The sequence below is a fragment of the Anabrus simplex genome, chromosome 12 (assembly GCF_040414725.1).
Source record: "Anabrus simplex isolate iqAnaSimp1 chromosome 12, ASM4041472v1, whole genome shotgun sequence".
Taxonomy (NCBI): Eukaryota; Metazoa; Arthropoda; class Insecta; order Orthoptera; family Tettigoniidae; genus Anabrus; species Anabrus simplex.
The window spans coordinates 17,519,060-17,542,095 of record NC_090276.1 but is presented as its reverse complement, the minus strand read 5'-3'; the positions used below and the strand labels follow the sequence as shown (position 1 = coordinate 17,542,095).

Here is a 23,036-nt window from a genome sequence, read left to right as displayed (position 1 = left end):
GCCTGCCTGAATATTGGCAGAAGTATCTGGGGAGTTAGATTTCTCCTTTAGCATGCCATTCCTCAGGTTCATAAATTTTCTGATACTACTGGTACGTAACACATTGGTTCATCATAGCATTTGAGCTATTCATTTTCTATTCTGAGGTACTGACTGGAATGAGCAGTGTACATATTTAACGGAATAAGGGCAGAGGAGTGTTCACGGCTATCTGTGGTATGGTCATTCCAGCTCTGGAACTTTGGGCTGTTAGATCGGCACCGTAGTAGTGTTCGTTAAAAGTGAGAAAATGTGCGGATTTTCATTTGATCGAATATTTTATATAATAACATTGCTTTTAATTGCTACATTCCTACTGACATTTTTGTAATGACGTATGATGACTTCAGTTAGGAAAACCACAAAGTCAGCCTTTATGAGAATCCCGTAGCGAAGCACGGGTTCATCAGCTAGTTTCCTATAAATTGAATGTCTTGGGAATCCTTCAGATTATAGATTAATAAACCAGCACATATAAATAAAAGGAGCAAACAAGTCTCAAATTAAGTAATAGGAAAAGACTAGATATATAAAAGGGGTGATCAAAAAGTTTCTGTTCGACGGCCGTACAGTCCTGAATAGGGATGCCAATCAGACAGAATCACCATGAGCATCAAGGCACCCATCTATCCCACAAACCAGGTTGAAAATCCCCGTTTGGTAAAACACCGTGTCCTGCTCCGTGAAGAAGTCTGTAACCGCCTGCTGCAACATCCTCGTCCAACAGGAAGTGTCAATCCTTCAAGGCCTTTTTGAGGGGACCGAAGGCATGTTAATCATATGGGGAGAGATCAGTATTATCGGCCTCATCCACCTCCCGCTTGTTGTCCGTAATGGTTGAGGTTGGCCTCCTTGATCGACCAGCATCTTGTGTCGAAACGCGACCTGCACGAAACTTGGTGCACTTTTCCACAACGGTGGTTTTCGACAGACATGCACAGGCTTCCTTCTCCGATGGATGTTCACCGTTATTTATCCTTCGGCAGCCAAGAAGAGAATAACAACACATTAGTCCTGTTTGAACGCATTTTGTAATAATGTTGCCGTAGTTCACGTGGCCGCATTTAACGCATGCACCTCAGCATTACGTGACTGCCACACTAATCCCTTTGCCTACGTGTCCGTGTTTATATTCCCGCATCAAAGTTGTGCTACATTGCATGTCCACTGCAGTAACGCCCTCAAGCGGAAACTTTTTGATCACGCCTTATAACTGCATGTTATGTGTTTTGTAGTGTGATGATAATGATGATGGTGACGACGATGACGAGGAGGTAAGGAGTTGGTGAAACCCACAGCCTACTCCTGTCGAATAACACCAGAGGTTCTGTTCAGTGCTTATCGTTTCCATCCAACGGAAGAATCACCATCAACAGCATCATATGCCCTAACTCCTGATGAGCACTGTGGAGAGGTGTGGAAAATATTCAACCCAGGCTTTTGGCATGCAATCTACCCTGTCGACCGACATTTTGATGGTGACAGTTTTATCCACGGCGGAACTCGAACAAGCTAACCTCAGTGTCAGGTCATGAAGACTTGACTTCTTAACTATCATGGCTCTTTCAGATGTGTTCATTTGATAACTGTTCTAGTGTTGCATCTTAATTTTAATGACTCGAAAGATATCCAAGATAGAAACTGCATAATCAACATATGCATGGTCTAAGAAACTGTTGCTCTTCAGTTTAGTTAAAAATTGGATTTAATCCACTTTGTTCAGCACACAATGTTAACATCATCATCAATGTCCCACTCCAGTAGCCCGGTTGTGGTTTACAAGCCTCCTCCACTCCTGTCCTTCACATTTCTTGTTCCATTACTTCCGCCACATCCAATCCAGCTTCTCTAATGTCCTTCCAAATCTGATCCATCCACCTTCTTCTCGGTCTTCCAACGGGACTCTTTCCGTAACTTATTTTTCCAATTCCCTTCTTGCTACCCGTTCCTTTCCCATTCTTTTTACATGTCCGAACCATCTCAGTCTTTCTTTCTGTATCTTCTGTACTAACGGTTCTATACTTAGCTCTTCTCTGATTTTAATATTTTGGGTTCTATCTCTTCTTGGCTTTTTAACTGATGTTCTTAAAAATTTCATTTCTACTGCTTGGATCTTACTATCTTGTCTCTTATTAATTAGCCGGGCTGAGTGGCTCAGACGGTTAAGGCGCTGGCCTTCTGGCCCCAAGTTGGCAGGTTCGATCTTGGCTCAGTCCGGTGGTATTTGAAGGTGCTCAAATACATCAGCCTCGTGTCAGATTTACTGGCACGTAAAAGAACTCCTGTGGGACTAAATTCCGGCACCTCGGCGTCTCCGAAAACCGTAAAAGAGTAGTTAGTGGGACGTAAAACAAATAACATTATTATTATTATTATTATTATTATTATTATTATTATTATCATCATCATCTTATTAGTTACTAGTGTTTCTAGTCTGTATCTTACAATTGATATGAAATACATTTTTATATAATGTTAATTTCTTTCTCTTGGGTACTTTGTCAGCCCATAAAAGTCTCTGACTTGATGATAAAATGTTGTACCTTTACTTAGTCTGTTATTAATTTCAGGGTTGATTTCATTACTTCCATTAATAATGCTACCCAGATATGTAAACTGTTCTACATTCTCTAACCGTTCTCTGTCTATGTTCACTTGGTTTATCTTTCTCTCTTTTCCACAGTGCATGACTACAGTTTTCGTTTTACTAATTACCATTCCAAACTCCTTCAGATTTTCATTCCAAATGTCCAGTCTCCTTTGTACTTCCATTTCTCCCTTTCCCCAGATCACCACATCATCTACAGATACCAAAGCATTCAGTTCATCACTTCTGATACTCAGTTTTACACGTTTTATGATTTCATCCATCAATATAATAAACAATAATTGCGACAGAGCACTTCCTTGCTTGAGACCCTTTTTTATATAAAATGTTTTAGAGTCACCACTCCCCACATGTACACTGCTTTTACTCTCATGATAAAACATTTTTATCTTGTTAATTGATGATTTTGGTACATTCCTTTTCAGTAGGCATTCCCATACATGTTTTCTCTTAACTGTATCATAAGCTTTTTCCAAATCCAAAAATACGAAGATGATTTCCTTGTTCCTTTCCAGATGTTTTTCCATTATCGTTCGCACTGTAAACATCAAGTCTATTGTTGATCTATTCAGTCTAAAGTTATATTGTTCTTCCTCTAACTGTGTTTCTATTATATCCCTCAGTCTTTTGTGTATGACTTTCTCCATTACTTTTAGCCCATGTGATAATAGGCTTGTACTTCTATAATTTTCACATTTCTTCCTATTTCCTTTTTTGAAGAATGGTACAATGCTTCCTTGTTGCCAATCTTCAGGTATCCATTCATCCTTCCATATTGCATTGAGGTTTCGGTATAGCCACTGTAATCCAATGCTTCCTGCTGCCTTATTCATATCAGCATTAAATTTGTCTTTTCCACTTGCTTTACCTTTGGTCATTGGTTTCACTGCCCTTTCAAGTTCCAACCATGTTATCGGGTTCTCTTCTATTTCTCCATCTATTATTTCCATTTTCTTATTTCCTTTTTTCCCCGAGCAGTCGTTATTATAATGTTTGCAAGAGATAATTTGCTTATTATAAAGTTTTTCAAAATATTTTTCCATCATATTCTGAAGACCCTTGTCATCATGTAGTATGGATGTTAACAAACTTTAAAATTATTACACTCCTAATCCTAGGCCTTTCTTATCCCATCATTGCCATAAGACCTATATGTGTTGGTGCGACGTAAAGCAAATTGTAAAATGAATACATTATTATCTAAAATGTAGGCATGTTTTGACCCCTTGGGCCATCATCAGTACATACTCATTTTTTGGAACATCAAAATATAAAAATACTTGTGTGAGAAAATCTCTTTAGAAAATTATATTTTCTCAGTGTGATCTTCCTTTAAGAGAGTTCTTGCATATCTCTTATCATGATATATAAACATCGTTATATTTTAATTTATATTTTAATGTTCCAAAAAATGTATATGTACAAAAGGATGGATTAAATTCCAAACCTCTCTGCATTGCTCGTATGGAGTGAGGGCATCTGACACTGGTGATGGTGATTCATTTTGGGCAGTTGTATGTAGCTTTCTCAAGAGTACGCAGATCCATACACATCAAAGAACAACTCCAAGCTACAACTGCACTAAAAATACTACAATACCTGTTTTGATTCCATTCGAATGCTGTATAAAACCTGGAAAGACTAACTTTTATTCATCTTCTTCTTCTTCTTCTTTTCCTGCCGCTTTTTCCCACACCTGTGGGGTCGCGGGTGCGAACTACGTCGCACATGTGGATTTGGCCCTGTTTTACGGCCGGATGCCCTTCCTGACGCCAACCCTCTATGGAGGGATGTAAGCACTATTGCGTGTTTCTGTGGTGGTTGGTAGTGTAGTGTGTTGTCTGAATATGATGAGGAGAGTGTTGGGACGGACATATACACCCAGTCCCCGAGCCAGAAGAATTAATCAGAAGCGATTAAAATCCCCGACCCGGCCGGGAATCGAACCCGGGACCCTCTGAACCGAAGGCCAGTACGCTGACCATTCAGCCAACGAGTCGGACACTAACTTTTATTCATAAGATATATTAATAGTCCATTTAGAATTTCCAATTACTGTATAGATGGTCATTTCGACTGTCGAAGACAGGCTTATGTACTAGTGCTTCTATAATTTTTCTCTTTATTGATTTAACTCATTAAAAAAAATAGGTTTCTGTATGTATATTTTACAGATGGGACACATCCATTACTTCTACATCGAAGACTGGAAGTTGGTGACGGACTTCCGTCACGAGATCGGGTTACGAGACCTATATCCCGACCTCTCCGGCAGTCGACTGGTGATCGTGGATGACAAGAGCGAGGGCTACATATACACTCCAGTGAGTGCAGTAATCTGAATCGGTATTCTTCAAATTTCAGTACACAGTTTTGTTTAGGAACTCTAGTCAGACTCCTTAGCTGATTGTTCAGTGTAGTGATTTTCATTTCAGGGAGCTCCAGGTTATAATTATAAGCTATAAATTTCACTTTTGTTCCGTATTGAAATGCAATTATAAGAAATAAATTGAAAAGAGGGTCGACTTTTTCAATATAATATATCAAGGAAGTGATATTACATCAGTCTTGGGACTAGTTTCAGCCACTTAGTGGACATCTTCAGCCAAATAAAAGTTAAACATATGTATAAAAGACAAAGACAATGTTGCAGGAATGTTGCTCAGTATTATGGAAAATTGTTTTATCTGTCTGGAACAGTTTTTCAACCCTAACTTCAATCCAAATGCAATTTTAGAGAAATCAAACATTTTATTTGACCTTTTAATTCCTATCTTTTGTAATCATGTCTCAGATAAAATTAAATCTTTCTTTTATAATCTTTTAAATTCTCCTCTCAGCAGCAGTCTTTCTTTCCTCATCCTGCAGCCCCACCTTAAGACACACATTCTCTACTTCTCCCCTCCCTCCCCCTTGCCTCTCACCCCTCGCCTCCTTCCCCTTCCCTTCCCTTTCCCTCCCCTCCTCACCCTATCTACTCCTTTGTTTACATTGCCTGCTTCCTTCAGCAAGACAGTGTTTGTTCTACATCAGACATTAGAGGTGAGTCTCATAAATAAATTTTCTCCTTTTTAATTTCTGTTCTGTTTGTTTATTCATTCCTAATTCTGGCTATCATTTCCAGATTTACTTCTTTGCCTGAGGTCCTAAGTCCACTTAAAGACATCGTATTATGACAAGAAGATCATAACCATAATTATTGTTGTTATATGTACGGTATTTTAATGTTATAATTATTCCTGAAACATTGTCTGTTATAGATATGTTTTAGTTATCACATGATCTGTTTATTTTATTTATTTATTTTTTTTGTTTGTTTTTTCTGAAGATGCCACTAAGTGGCTGAAATTAGTCCCAAGACTGGTGTAATATCACTTACTTGATATATTGTATTGAAAAGGTGGACCCTCTTGTCAGTTTATTTCTTATGAGAGCCCCAGGTTTTGTTACTAGCTGGACTGGGGATTTTTGCCATGTTTGGTCAGTTTTTTTAAATTTTTTTATTTGGGTGCTGGGTGTTTTTATTTGTGTTTTCAATTTAATTCAGTTACAACAGATCATACTACCAGCTACTGAGGGAACACACAATAATGATGACAACCCTCCACACACAAAAGGTGTCTCCCGAAGATTATACTTTTTCAGCTGTCGGGCCTTCGTTATGCAGCAGCACAATGCTGTTTAAACCATTCATACCAGAAACATCAACAACATTCTTTTTGCTTTCCAAGTTGTTTTACGTCACACCGAAACAGATAGGTCTTATGGCGATGATGGAATAGGAGTGGGAAGGAAGTGGCCCTAGACTTAATTAAGGTACAGCCCCAGCATTTTCCTGGTGTGAAAATGAGAAACCACGGAAAACCATCTTCAGGGCTGCCGACAGTGGGGTTTGAACCTACTATCTCCTGAATAGTGGATACTGGCTGCGCTTAAGCGACGGCATCTACCGAGCTCAGTAACATTCCTTTTCAGTACCACAGTATTAACATACTCATATATCTCCCTTATCATAGGAGGCGATAAAGGTGTGCTCACTTCACCCAGAAGGATGTGGGTTCAATTCCCCCTGAGAAAGTCGATAAATTTAAGAAACAAGCCTTCCACTTCCGGAGGTGTACATGGCCCTGAGCTTCACTCAGCCTACACCAAAAATAAGTACCAGGTTAAGTCCTACAGGCAAAGGCAGCTGGGTGTATAGCTAACCCACTCTACCCCACCATGTGCCAAGGTTCCACACTTCCACTGGCTTTCGTGGCCTGTATGGAAATGACTTTGCTTTTTTGCTTTGCTTTTATTAGCTTAAATTCAGTCTTCTATCACGTAATTCCATATATTAACTTGATCATGTAATTCCATTTCACTTTCTTTCAACATCACAATGTCATCTGTAAGCTACTAGTTGCTTTACATCGCACCCACACAGATACGTCTTATGGCGACGATGGGACAGGAAAGGGCTGGGAGTGGGAAGGAAGCGGCCGTGGCCTTAATTAAGGTACAGCCCCGTTCGAACCTACTATCTCCCGAATACTGGATACTGGCCTCACTTAAGCGACTGCAGCTATCAAGCTCGGTTCATCTGTAAGCAGTAGGACATATGCTGTGGGTTTTTTTTTCCTTCTTCTGTTTCATACTCTTGTGGATTTCATTCATGACTGTATTGAAGAGTATGAGGGACATAACGCATCCCTCCAAAAGTCCCGTTTTCATATCATACCAATTGGTCCTCCTATCTTGGTCTATGTCTATGCTATGTCTGAAGTGTGACCTCGTGTGGTTCAGAAATGTCGGCTATTGATTCATGCTTAAGAGAAATTTGGAGGTATGTGAGATGTAGTACTGGAGGAGGATCAGAAAGATCTCATTGACAGCAAAGCTCACAGATGAAGTTCTTAGAAGAATACATGATAAAAGATCCCTACTACCAATAGTAAACGAAATAAGAGAACTGTCAATTGGCTATCTCTTCAAGCTCAGTAGTTTTGTAGTTGATTTCATGGAAGGAATGATTCAAGGCAAGAAGAAAAGTCGTAGACTGTAATACTCTAGACAGATCAGAGAAGATGTAGGAGCAGGTTCAAATGAGGAAATGGAGAAACTGCCAAATTTGAATTAGGCTGCCCCTGACTTGGAGAACAGACACTGCCTGCTGAATTTCAGTGGCTTTTCCTCTGGCAGTCTAGCACCCAATTTAACGGTATCTTCTGCCTAAGCACCAGGGGCTCTTAACTTGGAAGAGTGGGTTGGCGACCACGGTGTCCCTCAGCTGAGTCCTATCATTGCTTCCACTTATTTGCACCAGACTCTATCCTGTCCAACCTCCCTTGGCCAACTCTTGTTCTTTGCTGACTCAGATGGTATTAGCTGTCGAGGCATAAGGAGTTCTTCTTTATCTCGTCTTTTGTGGCTGATAGCTTCTCTTTTCAAAGTGTTCCACCCCTTCCAATTTTTCCCTCTGATTAGTGTTAATAGAGGATGGTTGCCCAGTTGTATTCCCTATTAAAACAGTAAGCACCACCACCTGTTGGCTTCAAAGAGAGTCAGGTTATTTACTGCCCTGGAGAGACTGCTATAAAATACCTGTCTGACTCAATTATTTCTGTGTTGTAGATACATAGAATCTAATTGTTGAACCAAATATTTGAGGATAAAGTGCTACTCCCACACCTTTTGTGCCCTAGTTTTTAGATAAGTTGATACAGGTTTACTGTTTAATTACCAGTAATTATAATTTACTGCACACAAATTGATATTGGTTATATATATTATGTTTAACAGTATAATTTCCCTTCTACATTTTTATGACAGAATAGTTAGAAGGCTTGTAGAGATGCCAGTAACAGAGATAAATCACCATTTTTCTTCAAGTGAAAACAGCTATTATTGGCAATAATTTCTTTTCTGTCATTTCAAATCAATAAAACTGTTTTTAATACTAGTAATATTTTCAGAGTTATTAGGTTTGATATTGACCAAAGCATCTAAAAAGAAGATGGGAGCCATAGAAATGTGAATTAATTAATAGCTGTTAGAATATAACAAGTTGAGTTGAAAGAATAATGAAGAAGAGCTACTTAACAACATCAGGTAAACAAAGGTGGAATGCTTTGAACATATCATGAACAGTAAAAAAAAAATATGGAATACCTCAAATGACGCCAGCTGATCACCTGGTTGAGGAACTCAGAGACCGGAACTGAATATCTTTTATTTTTATTATTATTGTGCTTTTACGGCCGCATTGGACCACTGTACTCAATTTCTGTCTGGTCTTCTATGACGTTTTATGATTTATTCCTTTCTGTTCTTCCAGTATTTCTTCATTCTGTCTGATCTTCGTTGTCCTTCTTCTTCTGAATATACCCTTTTAGTTATTTCTCTTTTATCCCATTCTGGTAGGAATCTAATTTTACTATTCTTCAATTTAATTACTTTGTTTGATTTATTCTTTAAATCCTCCAGTGTTAAGTCTAATTAGTTCATGTCTTCTTCTATTTCTTTTATCCAGACAGGTTGTTGCTCTTGTTTCCAAAGCTTTTCCAAAATTCTGCTTATTAACCTGTCTTGAGGTGTTCTCAACACATGACCAAAGAATGATATTCTCTTCTTTCTCATGAAATCCGTTATAGGTTCTATTCCCTGATATACTGCTGCATTTGGAATGATGCGCCATTCGCCTTCTTTTTGGTACTTCTTATTAATACATGTTCTTACTATTCTTATTTCTATTTTTAAAATTTTGTCTATGTTATTCTTTTGGTTTAGTTTAAATAATGTTTCACTTCCATAAGTTACTTCAGGTTGGACTACAGTCTTATAATGTTTCAGTTTTGTATTTATTGACAAACATTTCTTGTTGTTTGTATTTCTGGTTACTTTTTGAGCTCGGGATAATTTATTTGTTCTCTCTGTCCAAGAAATGTTTTCATTTAAATTGTATGTTATAGTTTCTCCAAGGTATTTAAACTGTTTTACAATTTTTATTTCTTACCCACATATCAGAACACTGCTTATTAAAAGGGGATCTATTGCCGTTATTTTAGTTTTTTCAAATGAAATTGATAATCCTATTTTTCCAGCAATAGTTTGGAGACTTGTGATTTGACTCCGAGCTTCATTAAGGTTATTAGCTAGTAGTGCCAGATCATCTGCAAATCCTAAGCAATTTAGGTTAATTTCATCTTTAGTGTATCTAATTTTTATATTTTTGTTATTGTCTTTATACCATTCTCTCATCAAGTATTCCAGAGTACAATTAAACGAAAGTGGTGACAGTACATCTCCTTGTCTTAGTCCTGTTCTGATAGTGAATACTTCGGATAATTCTCCTCTAAACTTCAACTTGTTAACATTAAGCTTATCATTTTAACTAATTTAAGATGTAATCCAAAATTTCGTAATATTTTTAATAATGGATGCAATCATAAGCTTTCCGAAAGTCTATGAAAGTGATAATCATTTGTTTCCGTCTTCTTTTGTAGATGGCCATTAATAATTTTAGTGTTATAATTTGATCTGGACAACTACTCCATGGTCAAAATCCTCCCTGGTACTCCCCTAATTCTTTTTCCAGTTGATATTTGCACCGATTGTAAATTATTCTCGAGAATATTTTGTAAGTACAATCCAGGAGTGATATTCCTCTATAGTTATCAGGATTTGTTCTATCTCCTTCTTTGTGTAAAGGGTGGATTACTGCAGTTGTCCAATGGTCCGGTAATTTTTCATCATTCTAAATTTTAATCAAGCATTGGTGAAGAGATTCTCTAATTGATTCCGCTGCATTTTTCCACAACTTGGCAAATGTTTGGTCTTCACCACAAGCTTAATAATTTTTCAGTTCTTTAATGACGTGATTAACTTCATCAAAGCTGGGTGGATCGATATTTTCTGATAGAAATGTTCTGAAAAACAACCAGCAAGCCTGAAATCACTAGAATGATACGGAAAATCCAAAACAGATAATGCACCGGAAGAAGGTTTGCTAAATTTTCAAGAGGCCTCTCTTTTTTGTAGTTTTTTTAGATTTATGCAAAATAGTTGCAGTGATGAACTTGGCATGTAAACATAGAAAATTACCTATTTTTAATATTGTGTATTTCTCCATTATAGGCCAGTGATCAACTTCTGAAAATACCAGATTTTTCTACCAAGTGTGCTGGAGCCTTGTGGGACACTCAGATTATGGATCGCAATGTTTTTGTTGTGTTTGATGACTCGCAAATCTTCACCTACATTTACGTAAAGGATTCTGTTGAAGGTAAGTTTATGTAATTGTATCACTAGTTGTCGAACGATACTGGAGGCAGATTTCTTATCTGGTGTAGAAACTTGCTAGTCCTTTAGCAAACTGAGTGAGAATTGTGGGTTGTTAAGGAATAGACTCGGTGACATAAAGTGGTTTTCTGATCAAGAAGTGAACGTATCTTGTGTAATATTTATTTACTCCAAGTGAGATTGCAATCAGGCAGAGGAAAGAATTCTAAGACAAGTTTTGCATAACCTAAGTTCATAATAAAATTGATTCTATGCTAGAACAAAGACTTCCCCCCAATGAGAAGATAGTCATATATACGCTATATTACACCTAACCTAACCCTTGTAAAACGTTCAGTTATTATGTTTTATGCATTTTAATTATATTTTATAAAATGCTAGTATGTGTAACATATGATTTCCCTGTAAATAAGAAATTTGTATAACTTCAAAATCTGTTCAGTCGAAAACTGTAGAAAACTGTCATCATCATCATCATCATTGTACAGTTCCAGTTTCCTGGGTACAATCAGTGGAAAATTTATAATGTCCAGTAACTGACCAACTATATTGGTATGACACTAGACCCGCAAGATAGACATGATACCCTTCAGAGACCAAAATGACGGGTATATCGTTGATCCAATCGTGCGGTTTGAATTCCATGCCAATGAACCTAGTGAGGTCAATGATAAAAAGAAGAAGAGGACATATGATTGGACCATCCCATTCCACTGCTGAAAATATGGACTTCGGAACAAAGAAGTGATAGGCCTGCTAATCAGAGCAAGGGCAACAATTCCTAAGACTTTTGAGAAATTCTGTAAGAGATTCAACCTTCTTGCAACACTGACAGAAAATGTATTTTTATCAACCCAGAAAGGTTCTCTTTCAATACTAAGACACCATTTGTATTGCAATACATAAATTTTACTGGTATCCTGATTCCTTTCGGGTAACCTTATCATTCTCTATGCGATCTCACTGGGAGTAAATAAATATTACACAAGATACGTTCACTTCGTGATCAGAAAACCACTTTATGTCACCGAGTCTATTCCTTAACAACACACAATTCACACTCAGTTTGCTTAACGACTACACAATTATAGACGATTATAAACAACACTGCGTCTGTCTCCATGGTTAAATGGTTAGCGTGCTGGCCTTTGGTTGCAGGGGTCCCGGATTTGATTCCCAGCTCGGTCAGGGATTTTAACCTTAATTGGTTATTTCTGATGGCTCAGGGGCTTTGTGTATATGTTGTCTTAACCATTAGAAATCATCCTAGGTAGGGCCCTATCCTCACAGACACGCTGGTCACCTATACGGCATCAACTCCAAAGACCTGCACTAGGCCTCTCCGGAGGCCACACGCCATTAAATGAAGGGGTTAAAGGTATAGTGGTGTAAGTCACTTTATCATCGTTTTTAGGAAATGAGCATAATGCGAAAGGTATTGTAGTTAATTCAGTAGACAAGTTTTTGTGATGGTATTGTTTTAGAGGTACTACGTAGGTCCAAACTTAGGGATTAGGCTTGATTTGAAATTTTTTTTGCTCAAAAGTTGTACCTCACGCACTAACCAAAGTCACTTGCACCACTGTGCCTTACCAAAGCCTGTGACATACACCACTGTATGACCTAAAACCAAAGACTTACACCACTATGGACATCAACAAAATGATGTAAAGTTGACTTGCACTTCTCAAACACATTTTTATTGAACATTACACAAAGTATAAGAATAATACAAACAATTTAATTTTTTATCACGAATGGAGTCTTAATGTTTTTAACATGGCAATACGGATTCAGTCTATTTCATCAGGATATGTGGTTTCCACAATTTCCAGAGGTCCAACATCTACAAGCTCCTCACCTTCTTCAATAGTGGTTCGCAGGGAAACGAAGAATTCATGTTTCACTGGTGGAATGTATGGCAGAAGATCAAGCATATCTTTCTTTTTAGCCTCGGTAACAGGCCTTCCCCTTGGGTACAAAACATCTTGAGAAACGTTGGCCAGAGAATGTCGCCTACCGGGCTTTGCTGCCTTTAGATTTAGTTTAGAAAATGGGATATCCTCATTCACAGTTTCTTTGTAGAAGAGAGTGTAAGGTTGATCTTTCAAAATTCGTATCCATTGAATTTTCAACCAATTAACAGCAATGTTGTTCTCATTTTTCTTTCGTCGCGTGATACAACTTTCCAACTTTGCAACAGATTTGAAATCCTCTCGGCTCATTTTCGTCACCATGAATGGATTGTTCCTTCGGCACTTCATTATGATACTGTACCAGTCGTCTGCAGTATAAATGGACTTGTTCTTTGCGTATGATTCAATTGATCCAAATTCAGCGTCGTTGGGTAGAAAAGAGTGGCCACTTACCATAAATTTGTGATCGATAATTTCTGCATTGCTTTGAGGGCCCTGTATGTACTTCATGAGGTACAAGGAAAACTTAATATTACGGTTTTGGCCCGTGCATGCGTCACTGTACAACACTATGTGCCTAGCAGATGACGCTCTTGCTGCAAGATGTTTGACGATACAGGAACCAATCTCTTGAGACCCACGAGAAGCGATCGTTTCATCCCAGCAGAACATGAAGCCTAAACCTGTTCCAAGTTCATGGCAGCCAAGGTTATAACAATACATATTCCGCTTATAGTAAGCTACGGACGTCGTCAAAACAGGAAATGGCAAAGCCTTTTCGAGGTCGAATGTCAGACCATAGAAAGATTCGTCTTCCCGTGCTTTCACTTTGTCCCGATCTCTAGCCTCTCTCACCTTTTCGGCATTTCTGAGGTGTAATTCTTTTTCAGCCTTCAGCTTTGTAGATTCGTCTTCATCTTCACACACTTCAATCTTCTTGTCAAGCACATCGCATCTGGTGCACGTATCTTTAAGAGGCCGGTGGAAATGCAAGTTGAACTCATTGCTAAAGGTTCGACGGTAGATGGCTTCAGAAACAGGAATATCACCTTTTTCCGTGCACTTTTCTTTGTACAGTTCATACATTGTACGTACATTCATGTCAGGAGGAAGGTATTTCCTGTTAGGGTTCTCTGATCTACTGTAGTGCGATTGATACGATGGGAAAGATGCTATGTGGTCACGCACACCATTCATGGCAGCCTCCGGTGTTTTATTTTTGGGGGGATGGCGTCCTCGGCCATCACTTCCTGGTTGTTGACCCTCTCGTACTTTTTGTATTGCCCTTGTCATTCGCCCATCCGAAACTTGGAGTGTTTGTAAGAAAAAACGCTTGCACACAGTAACGCTATTGCCTCTGACTTGGAATCTGAAGCTGTTTGAAACAGACTTTGCATTTGTCGTTTAATTTCGTGGGCGTCTTACATTAGGTTTCTGTTGCACAATCAAACCACATAAAAATACGTTTTGTTCAGAAAAACTGCTTAGCTTCCAAAAGGTGTCGAAAATTTCTCGCCTCGCCACTTCAGGTACGTTCTCCACACACTTTTTTTTACATTTACAATCAAAGTTCTGATACAGCTTACCGGCCACTTCTTTTCCTCTAGAGGACACGTACGGGAGCCCTGAATTTCGTGCTCGCTTTCGCTTTTGAGCTTTACTTTCGTGTTTTTGTCTTCTCCTCGTTCTCGGGTGAGCGTTTTCTCGATTCTCAGAAGTTCCAGCAGTAGGAAATTCGCTGGAATGGTTGCGCTGGCGTCCGCCGTCTACCTCTGCATCTCCTTCTGATTCTGAAACAACAAACATCTTGTTACACTTACTACCGAAATAAAAAACTGCAGGGGAAGCTTCGATTCAGCATTCAAAATTACGTGAAAAACGATACTCAACACGACCATTTTCAATAATCACAGAAAATTCACTAAAAACATCACTCTTCATGCATTTTTCTCCATTTTTCCTTTCTTTTTTTCCGAACCGATTACAAAGGTGTATTATTCAGGGAATAGTAGACCAAAAGGACCTAAGGCATAATCTAATGTAAGTACTTGCTAAAAACGTTGCAACAAAATAGGTTAGTAGGTGAGTAACTGAGAGGTTAGAAGGTGAATAGTACTTACCATCATCTGTTTCTGATGTGTTTTCTCCTTGTTCACGCTCCCATTCATCACTGGACTCCAGCTCATCCAACGGATCACTTAAACTTATTTCAGAATCCATCGTTTCTTTGAGTATTCACGCATGCATTCAACACTCGATGAACATCGCGGAACAATTACAACCACACTGGTGTAAGTCTGACTCACACCACTTCAGTTATCAGCAAAACAGATGATCCATTACCAGTCTAACTTGTGCTGCCATCTAACGACGAAATGAGTGAAGCTCTGACTTACTCCACTTTTTCTATGAACAGTTTTTTATTTCTACATCGCCTTTCTGTGCCTAAGTCAACTTCTACCGAAAATTGACTTACACCACTTTGACTTTAACCCCTTCAAATATTAAATTAACAACACTGCAACACTATTTTTAAAAAAAGCACAGTGAAGCAATTCACAGTCGATTCTGACTAGTGCAGATATCAACAAGTCCCCATACTAATCATTCACTTCACCATCACAAGGCAAGACTAACTCCCAGCTGTCAGGTCGATATATATATCTTTAGAAATCTCCAACTTCTGGAAGTGTTCTTGCAACATCCTGAATGGAACACACCCAAACATTCAAAGAATAATCTATCTACTGGCCAGTCGATTGGAGTACTCCCGTGTAGACTAAACTCAGTACATTCGATTACAATACAGATACCCATAATGAAGTAGTCCACTTAATTCTTGAAGCTTCCACGCGTATCTGGATAATAAAACATCATGGTAAGCCTCCAGAAACCTCCATGTGTATCAGAATGATAGTGGAACATATCCAATATATGAATATTACAGAGTTCTATCAACAAGTAAGAACACTTTTATGGGATGACATGATTCCGAAACCGGCCAAACTGATCATATTTAACAGCTATTTCATACCAATATTGACCTATGGTACTGAAACGTGCACCCTTTCAAAAAAGAGATTCATCAAGACTGCAAGCATCAGAGATGAAATTTCTTAGATCCACCAACCAGAAGACCAAGATGGACAAGTTAAGAAATGAGGAGGTGAGGAAAGAAGCCGGAATAAAGACATCCCTATTAGAAAGAATCGGCACATCCAGACTACGGTGGTACGGGCGTGTGATGAGGATGGAGCCTACAAGAACAGCCAGAATAAATTTGGAAAGACAGGTGGAGGGGAAAAGACCTGCAGGAAGACCTAAAATCCGATGGATGGACATATCAAGGTTGATCTAGTTCCCAGAGGATGGACAATGGATGATGTTTTCCATGACAAGTTGTATATGGACAGGAAGAAGTGGAAGAGGCTCATTAACCCATTCGCCTCACATTTAAATACCATAGGAGTTCACTAAGAAATCACATTTAAATACCGCTCTACGGCCGTCATCATCACACTGTTATTTAGAAAATCATACAAAACCAACCAGTAAATATTCCTTTCTGAAAATTTGCATGCATGATAACGAAGTAATAAACTTACCAGTCTGCTGGGTGTGGTACACCTCAAAACAATCTTCTAAGTGAAGAGCTATGCCACGCTTTTTGCACTGCCAGCAACTTTCGCTTCTTTTATCCCGGCTGTAGCACACAACACACCTTCTTGTGACTTTTGATTTCTTCTCTGTAGGGGGAATACGCATGGGAAAGTGGGCCCATGATTTAGCTTGTAATGTGGTTGGGGTGGTGGTCGCTGAAGGTCGACCTCGAACCGAGTACTCCGGTAACTAAACAGTCCGTAGTAGCTGCTCTGCAATGCTAGTTCGGAAGTCCGTGTAGCTCGTCTTTCTGCTAGCAGCGATCTTGTGATACACAGTGAAGGAATTGAAAATGCACATATCTAGGAGGTAGCCTAAAAGAATATTTTCCTATACCCTTTCACTGTGCGTCGCATGACGGGGAACAGAGCTGTAACCTGATCCTGAAGGTCAACACCACCCATCCCCTTCTGGTATTCAAGGCCACACTTGGGCTTTATCACTTCTTCCCTCGGGGTTTGTCCTCTCTTTCGTGTTAGTTTGCCTGTCCCTGTCATGTCAGCTGATTTGTGTTTAGTGGTGAGAAAGCAAACATCTTTTTTATCTTTCCACTTCACACACAACATACTGTTGGCAGCCCACGTCTCATACTCTCCACATTTTAGTTTCGTCTTACTGATATCGCGAGGCATGTCTTTTCGGTTCTGTCTAACAGTTCCAGAACTTTAACAATTTTGGGCTTCAAGCCCCTAGTTTTACAATTTCTGAGCTACCGGCTCAAGTTTACAATTCAAAATGAGGAATAATGTAGTCAAGGGCAGAAATCCCCTAATTCAAGAGCACTTGCTCCCTAAATTACAATGTCAAGCCTTCCCGAGGCACCCTTCACTATTACAAAACTGTGAAAAGAGCTAACAGGCTCTCAGTTTCTTCCAGCCTACTCAAGGCACCATCAAATCAAAATCTTACAATCTCTGGCCTCTCAAGGCACAACTTACAAATTGAAATAGTTTTACACAGGGGTATCTAGTACCCAACCTACAGGGCCTTTGCGAAAAAAAAAAGAACAGGTTAAATAAACGGCCTGAACACAAACTGAATGGAGGCATACACGCGCTCCCAGATAATGAAAAATTAAAACCTACTGGGCTCTCGGCCGATGAAACAGGGGCTATTCCCAAACTACTGAGGTGGCTCATATGGAAATAACTTTAAAACATTACAGGAAAAACAGTTACTAAATCGTGGTCACCTCAAACCAAGATGAAGGGGAGCTCGAGAGGGTAACTCACTCTCTATCCCCAATTTACAGTTAAAGACTTTATGAAATTTACATTAGCCGAAAGAAGATTTACATTTTAGAAAACTTTGTTACATAGTTAAAGATATGGACCTTCCCCTCAGATAAATTTGCGGAGACAACAAGAAAGATAGAATTTACGTGGCCATTACCTTGTAGATGTTCTGCCGGCCTAAGAAAGAGGCCTCCTGCCTTAACACACACGCTTAGAAAGACTGCGATCAATTGACAAGGATCAAGCCGCAGTTTATATACCCTCAGGGAAGGTTCGAAAGAATTCAGGACTAATCCGGCCACACCCTCTCAGTTTTTATTGGCAAATTCAAAGTGAACAAGAAATGCAGGATTGGTTGAAAATTAATTACAAAAATTTATGATTGGTAAGATTCAAAGCTGGCGAAAAGAAAAAGAAGTGTTGCCAATCCAAAAATAAATGAACATAGATTGAGTTATAGAAAACCTAGGAATACGAAACTTCTTTAAGTTATAAGTTCTTCCACATTGCACCGGAGTGCATGATCAGAGTTTTTTGGTAGTGACATCTGTGGAAAAATGTCTAAACTTCTTCATGTATAGCAAAACAAAACAAGGAGAAATTCAATCAGCTTAGGAAACTTCACAATAACACAATTACTTAATATTTCAGTAGTGACATCTTCTGATTAAAGTTCCAAGTTCATGTAGTATCAGTTTCACCTTTTGGTCATTTTTTTTTCCGTATGGCATGAGGATACATTGTTACAATTTGGTTATTTACAAATATGTACAATTACATGAAAAACAGTTTCATCTGTACACACAGAACAAGTACGTAATAAACAAATAATATTTATACATTTGAGCTCATCAATATCTGCATTGCTGCTAAAGCTGAATGTCCAGTTTTGTTAGCCAACTCACAGCTTCATCACTGGCCTCGTGGATATCCTTTATTGTCCCACTGAATCTTCGGAGTGGTCGATAGAGGAGTTCATTAAAGCGCTTATTTTGAATGAGCGGAGTTGAGGTGTACCTCCCGGTACAATTATTATTATTATTATTATTATTATTATTATTATTATTATTATTATTATCATCTTCTTCTTCTTCTTGGTGAATTATTGAAGTGAATGATTCCAAGAGCGAACGTGGCTGCAGAATGGAAAAATTCAGGCTAGAAAGGAACGTCAAGAAGACAGAATATCTGGAATACAGCTTCCAATTGAGAGTTAGTTGCCTAAAAATTCTTGGTGAATTATTGAAGTGAATGATTCCAAGAGCGAACGTGGCTGCAGAATGGGAAGATTCAGGCTAGAAAGGAACATCAAGAAGACTGAATATCTGGAATACAGCTTCCAATTGAGAGTTAGTAGCCTAAAAGTCGAGAAGACAAGGGCTACGTATGACTTGTATCTCGTGCTGATGTCTCCGGGGAGAGAGAACGCAGAAATTATCTCTGATACATCACCCTCACCGTGTCTTCAGCGTTCCGTATGTGCACACTTCAAAGCTTCTTTTCGCCAGTGCCACATGTCTGACTGTGTAAATAATTGCACTGCTGAATGCAGCTGCCTGAGGCCAAATCGTTGTGCAACAAAAAGAAATATATTTCCTTTTCCAGCTTGACATTGTTGCTTCGGTGCTTATTAAAAGAGGGGACACGTATTTCATGTCCTTTAATGTACCCTTTATTATTATTCCCCCAGGTGAAAAATGCCACCAACTAGTTGGAAGATATTTGAGGTAAAAGCCTCAGGTGCCCTCACTGTTTATTACCAGTCTATCAGATACTCTTGTTTATTGTAATAGACAAGAAAAATGGTCCACCGATCAATACATTTATTGTGAATGAATTATTGCACTAGTACCGGTTTTGGCCTATCTTGGCCATCATCAGCTAGCACACAAATTTACAGTCATTAGACAAAATTACAAAGATGTTACGTTAGAGCATCCGGATGTCTAATGAAAAATGGAAGTAAAATATATTGCAGTATGTTGCGTTAAAATATCTCTGATTAAAAGTGGTGATGGTTATAATAAACTAAAACCTATTGATTGAGCATGGACATGAGTACATAAACACATTAAAATATATAGGCCAAATCGTAAGACACTAAAAAATATAGCACATTAAACACATTAAAACATGGTATATTTTAAAAACGTCTATTAAAATTTGAGTTCATGTTGCGTTGCATTCATTCTTCAATCCTCTTGTAGTTCTTGTGTTGATTAAGATGTATTAGGTGATCATCGAGAATGTTCTATGGCTGATATACTTTGTATTGGTATGTTATAAGAACTCTTGTCATTAAAATTTGAAAATTGAGTACTGTGCAATTCAACTGTTGATGTAGTCCAGTAAGATTTATATATACAGCGATTTAGGGTTTGATTTTAGAGCTGTTGGTGGTGACTCCAAACATATCGGTACACAATCTCCACAGCAACAACAATAACAACCATATAACGTGCATAGACCGTGGGGTTCGAACCTACTATCTCCCGAATACTGGATACTGGCCGCAATTAAGCGACTGCAGCTATCGAGCTCGGTCCCACCAGTGTCGGAGTGACGCATTATGTAATGGCTGAACACGACCCAAGTATGATTAAACTCTTACCATTAATTGATGCCGTAATGAGCAGCACGAACGATACAGTGTCATTAATTTAATTTAATTTAACAAACATTTTCTCCCGTACATCATATTATGACTCACGGACATTGTTGTCAGTCTTCAAGATATTTTTCACCACTCGTTTTTAAAATGTTATCTGTTTTAGATGTTTTGTATGTTTCAGTGTTTCAATTGTGCCAATTTTGACTTTGTGATGGCTGAAGATGACCCAAGTATGGTTGAAGCCTGTGTCATTAATTAATGTCTTCAATGAGAATATAAACCATTTTTCCGAATATAGGTATATTTGTCAGTAATATTTATGTATTGAATCGGTGGACCCATTTGACCTCATTTAATGTATAACAACTGCCGGTACAGATCATTATGAAGTTTATATCAAATTATAGTTTTCTGTTTAACGAAATTTCACTACAGTATACAAAAATAATTATGATAACCCCTTGAGTTCGTTACACTGGCATTTCACTGTATTGTGAAGCCTGGCATCAATAATCCATTCAGATATTTTCATCCTGTGGCACAGAAGTCTAATTAGTTGATAATTGGAGCATTCCGTCACTTTACCCTTTCCCATCTACCCCTCGCTGTCACTCTCATCACATGAGCTCACACTCAGGTTTGTTGAAGGTCTCGATGTTAACTTCTTGTTTCTTTTTCGTTTGTAGGTACCAAGATAGAGTTGGTGGGCACTACCAAGCTGCCTGGTGGTCAGATCCCCCTGTTACTTTATGGTGGCCAAGTAGTTCTTCACACTCCAAGCGGAAAACTAATGCCTCTGTCACTGACCACGCACGAGGTGTCTGGCTCCAGCGGTCATGACACCCACCTGGGGAGTCTGGAGCAGGCACTCAACAAGCAGGTGACCTTAAGGAGGTGAGTACTTTTCAGTTGTGTTGTATTGTACCATTTTATGGCCAACATAGGACCACTACAGTCAATTATACAAAGAAATTTAGCTTTTCTATGCTTCCAGTATTTCTTCTTCCTCTCATATGCCAGCAGCCTTTCTTCAGTTGAGAACACTCTACCTTTTGCCCTTTTATTAATTTTGATTTGTAGTCTCACGTGTGAGTTGCTGAGAATCTTAATGTTGTCTTTTCAATAACAATAATAATTATTATTATAATAATGGAAAAAGCATATGGCTTGACAAAAAACATCTACAATAAGAATTGCTTATCCTGGAATTCCAAATTAAAACATTACAACACCGTGGTCAAAACAGAATGCCTGTATGCCAATGAATGCCTGTCCATGAACTATAAGCTGGAGAAGCTAGAGGTCCTGGAAAGAAGAATCCTCAGAAAAATTATGGGAGCTGTCCAAACTGAAAGTGGATGGAAACTTCGGAGGAACAAAGAAGTTTACCAGAAGGTGGAAAGAATCTCAGAGACCATGAAGAAAAGTGGGCTGGCGATTCTTGGACATCTGTACAGAATGAATGCAAACAGACTTACCAAACAGATATTTGATGAATTCTGGAGAAAAAAGACCACTACAGCATGGATTAATGAAACAAAGAGGGATATGGAAAGGTTAAGCATCTTGGAAGGCCAGCTGTTAGAAAGGAATACGTTTAGGAACACACTGAAGAATTTGGAAGGTGTTCAAGCCGCAGGAAGAACTAAGAAGACCAGAAGAGCTGGACAGATGAACAACGGAAGCAGGCCAGCGAACGCATGAAGGAGTATTGGACACAGAGAAAACTTCGCATGAAGAGAAAGAAATGAAGTAATAGCGTGATCCTTAGTGGTCCATTCGCTTGTAAAAATAATAATAATAATAATAATAATAATAATAATAATAATAATAATAATAATAATCTCTAAAGCCCTATTGAATAGATTTGAAAAACAAACCGACCACCTCATTGGAGAATATCAGGCAGGGTTTCGAAAAGGAAGATCATGCCCAGAACAACTCTTAAACTTAAAAAACTATTTTACAAATTCGTAAAACAAAACAAACAACAATTACCTTTGTTGACTTCAAAAAAGCTTATGATTCAATAGACCGACACACTCTATACAACGTACTTGAGGAATTTCAAGTCTACAGAAAAACAAGGGAATTGATCAAGCAAACTCTAACAGGCACAACAGCAAAAGTTTTTTTACGTCGCACCGACTCAGATAGGTCTTTCGGCGACAACGGGAGAGGAAAGTTCTAGGAATTGGAAGGAAGTGGCCGTGGCCTTAACTAAGGTACAGCCCCAGCATTTGCCTGGTGTGAAAATGGGAAACCACAGAAAACCATCTTCAAGTTAAATTTTTAGGAGAATTTTCAGAGCCATTCGAAATTACAACAGGGGTCAGACAAGGCGATGGACTATCGCCACTTCTATTCAATCTAGTTGTGGAAAAAGTCTTTTGAGAATGGAAAAATGAAACTAAAGGGATCAATATTGATAGACTTCTCAGAAACAAAATTCACCTTGATTGCCTCGCCTTTGGAGATGCGTTGGCAATCTTCTCCAACAACAAACAAGAAGCACTCCAGTCCGTAGAAAAACTTAATGAAATAGTGGCAAGACCAGGTCTGCAAATTTCATATGAAAAGACAAAGTATATGGAAGGTACAAAATCAGGATTTAACAGCCATCCTCTAATCACTAGATATGGGAAAATTTCCCAAGTAAATAAATTCAAATACCTAAGCCAGATTAT

General features: G+C 38.6%; 1 protein-coding gene across 1 annotated transcript in view; it reads left to right on the top strand.

The window, feature by feature from the left end:
• Window positions 1-23,036, top strand: part of Oseg6 (intraflagellar transport protein Oseg6) — a 152,642-nt gene that overhangs the window by 53,790 nt on the left and 75,816 nt on the right. Inside the window, exons 10-12 of the mRNA XM_067156768.2 lie at window positions 4,822-4,971; window positions 10,763-10,910; window positions 21,036-21,243. Coding sequence (XP_067012869.2) covers window positions 4,822-4,971; window positions 10,763-10,910; window positions 21,036-21,243 — 506 coding nt within the window. The remainder of the gene's footprint in view (window positions 1-4,821; window positions 4,972-10,762; window positions 10,911-21,035; window positions 21,244-23,036) is intronic.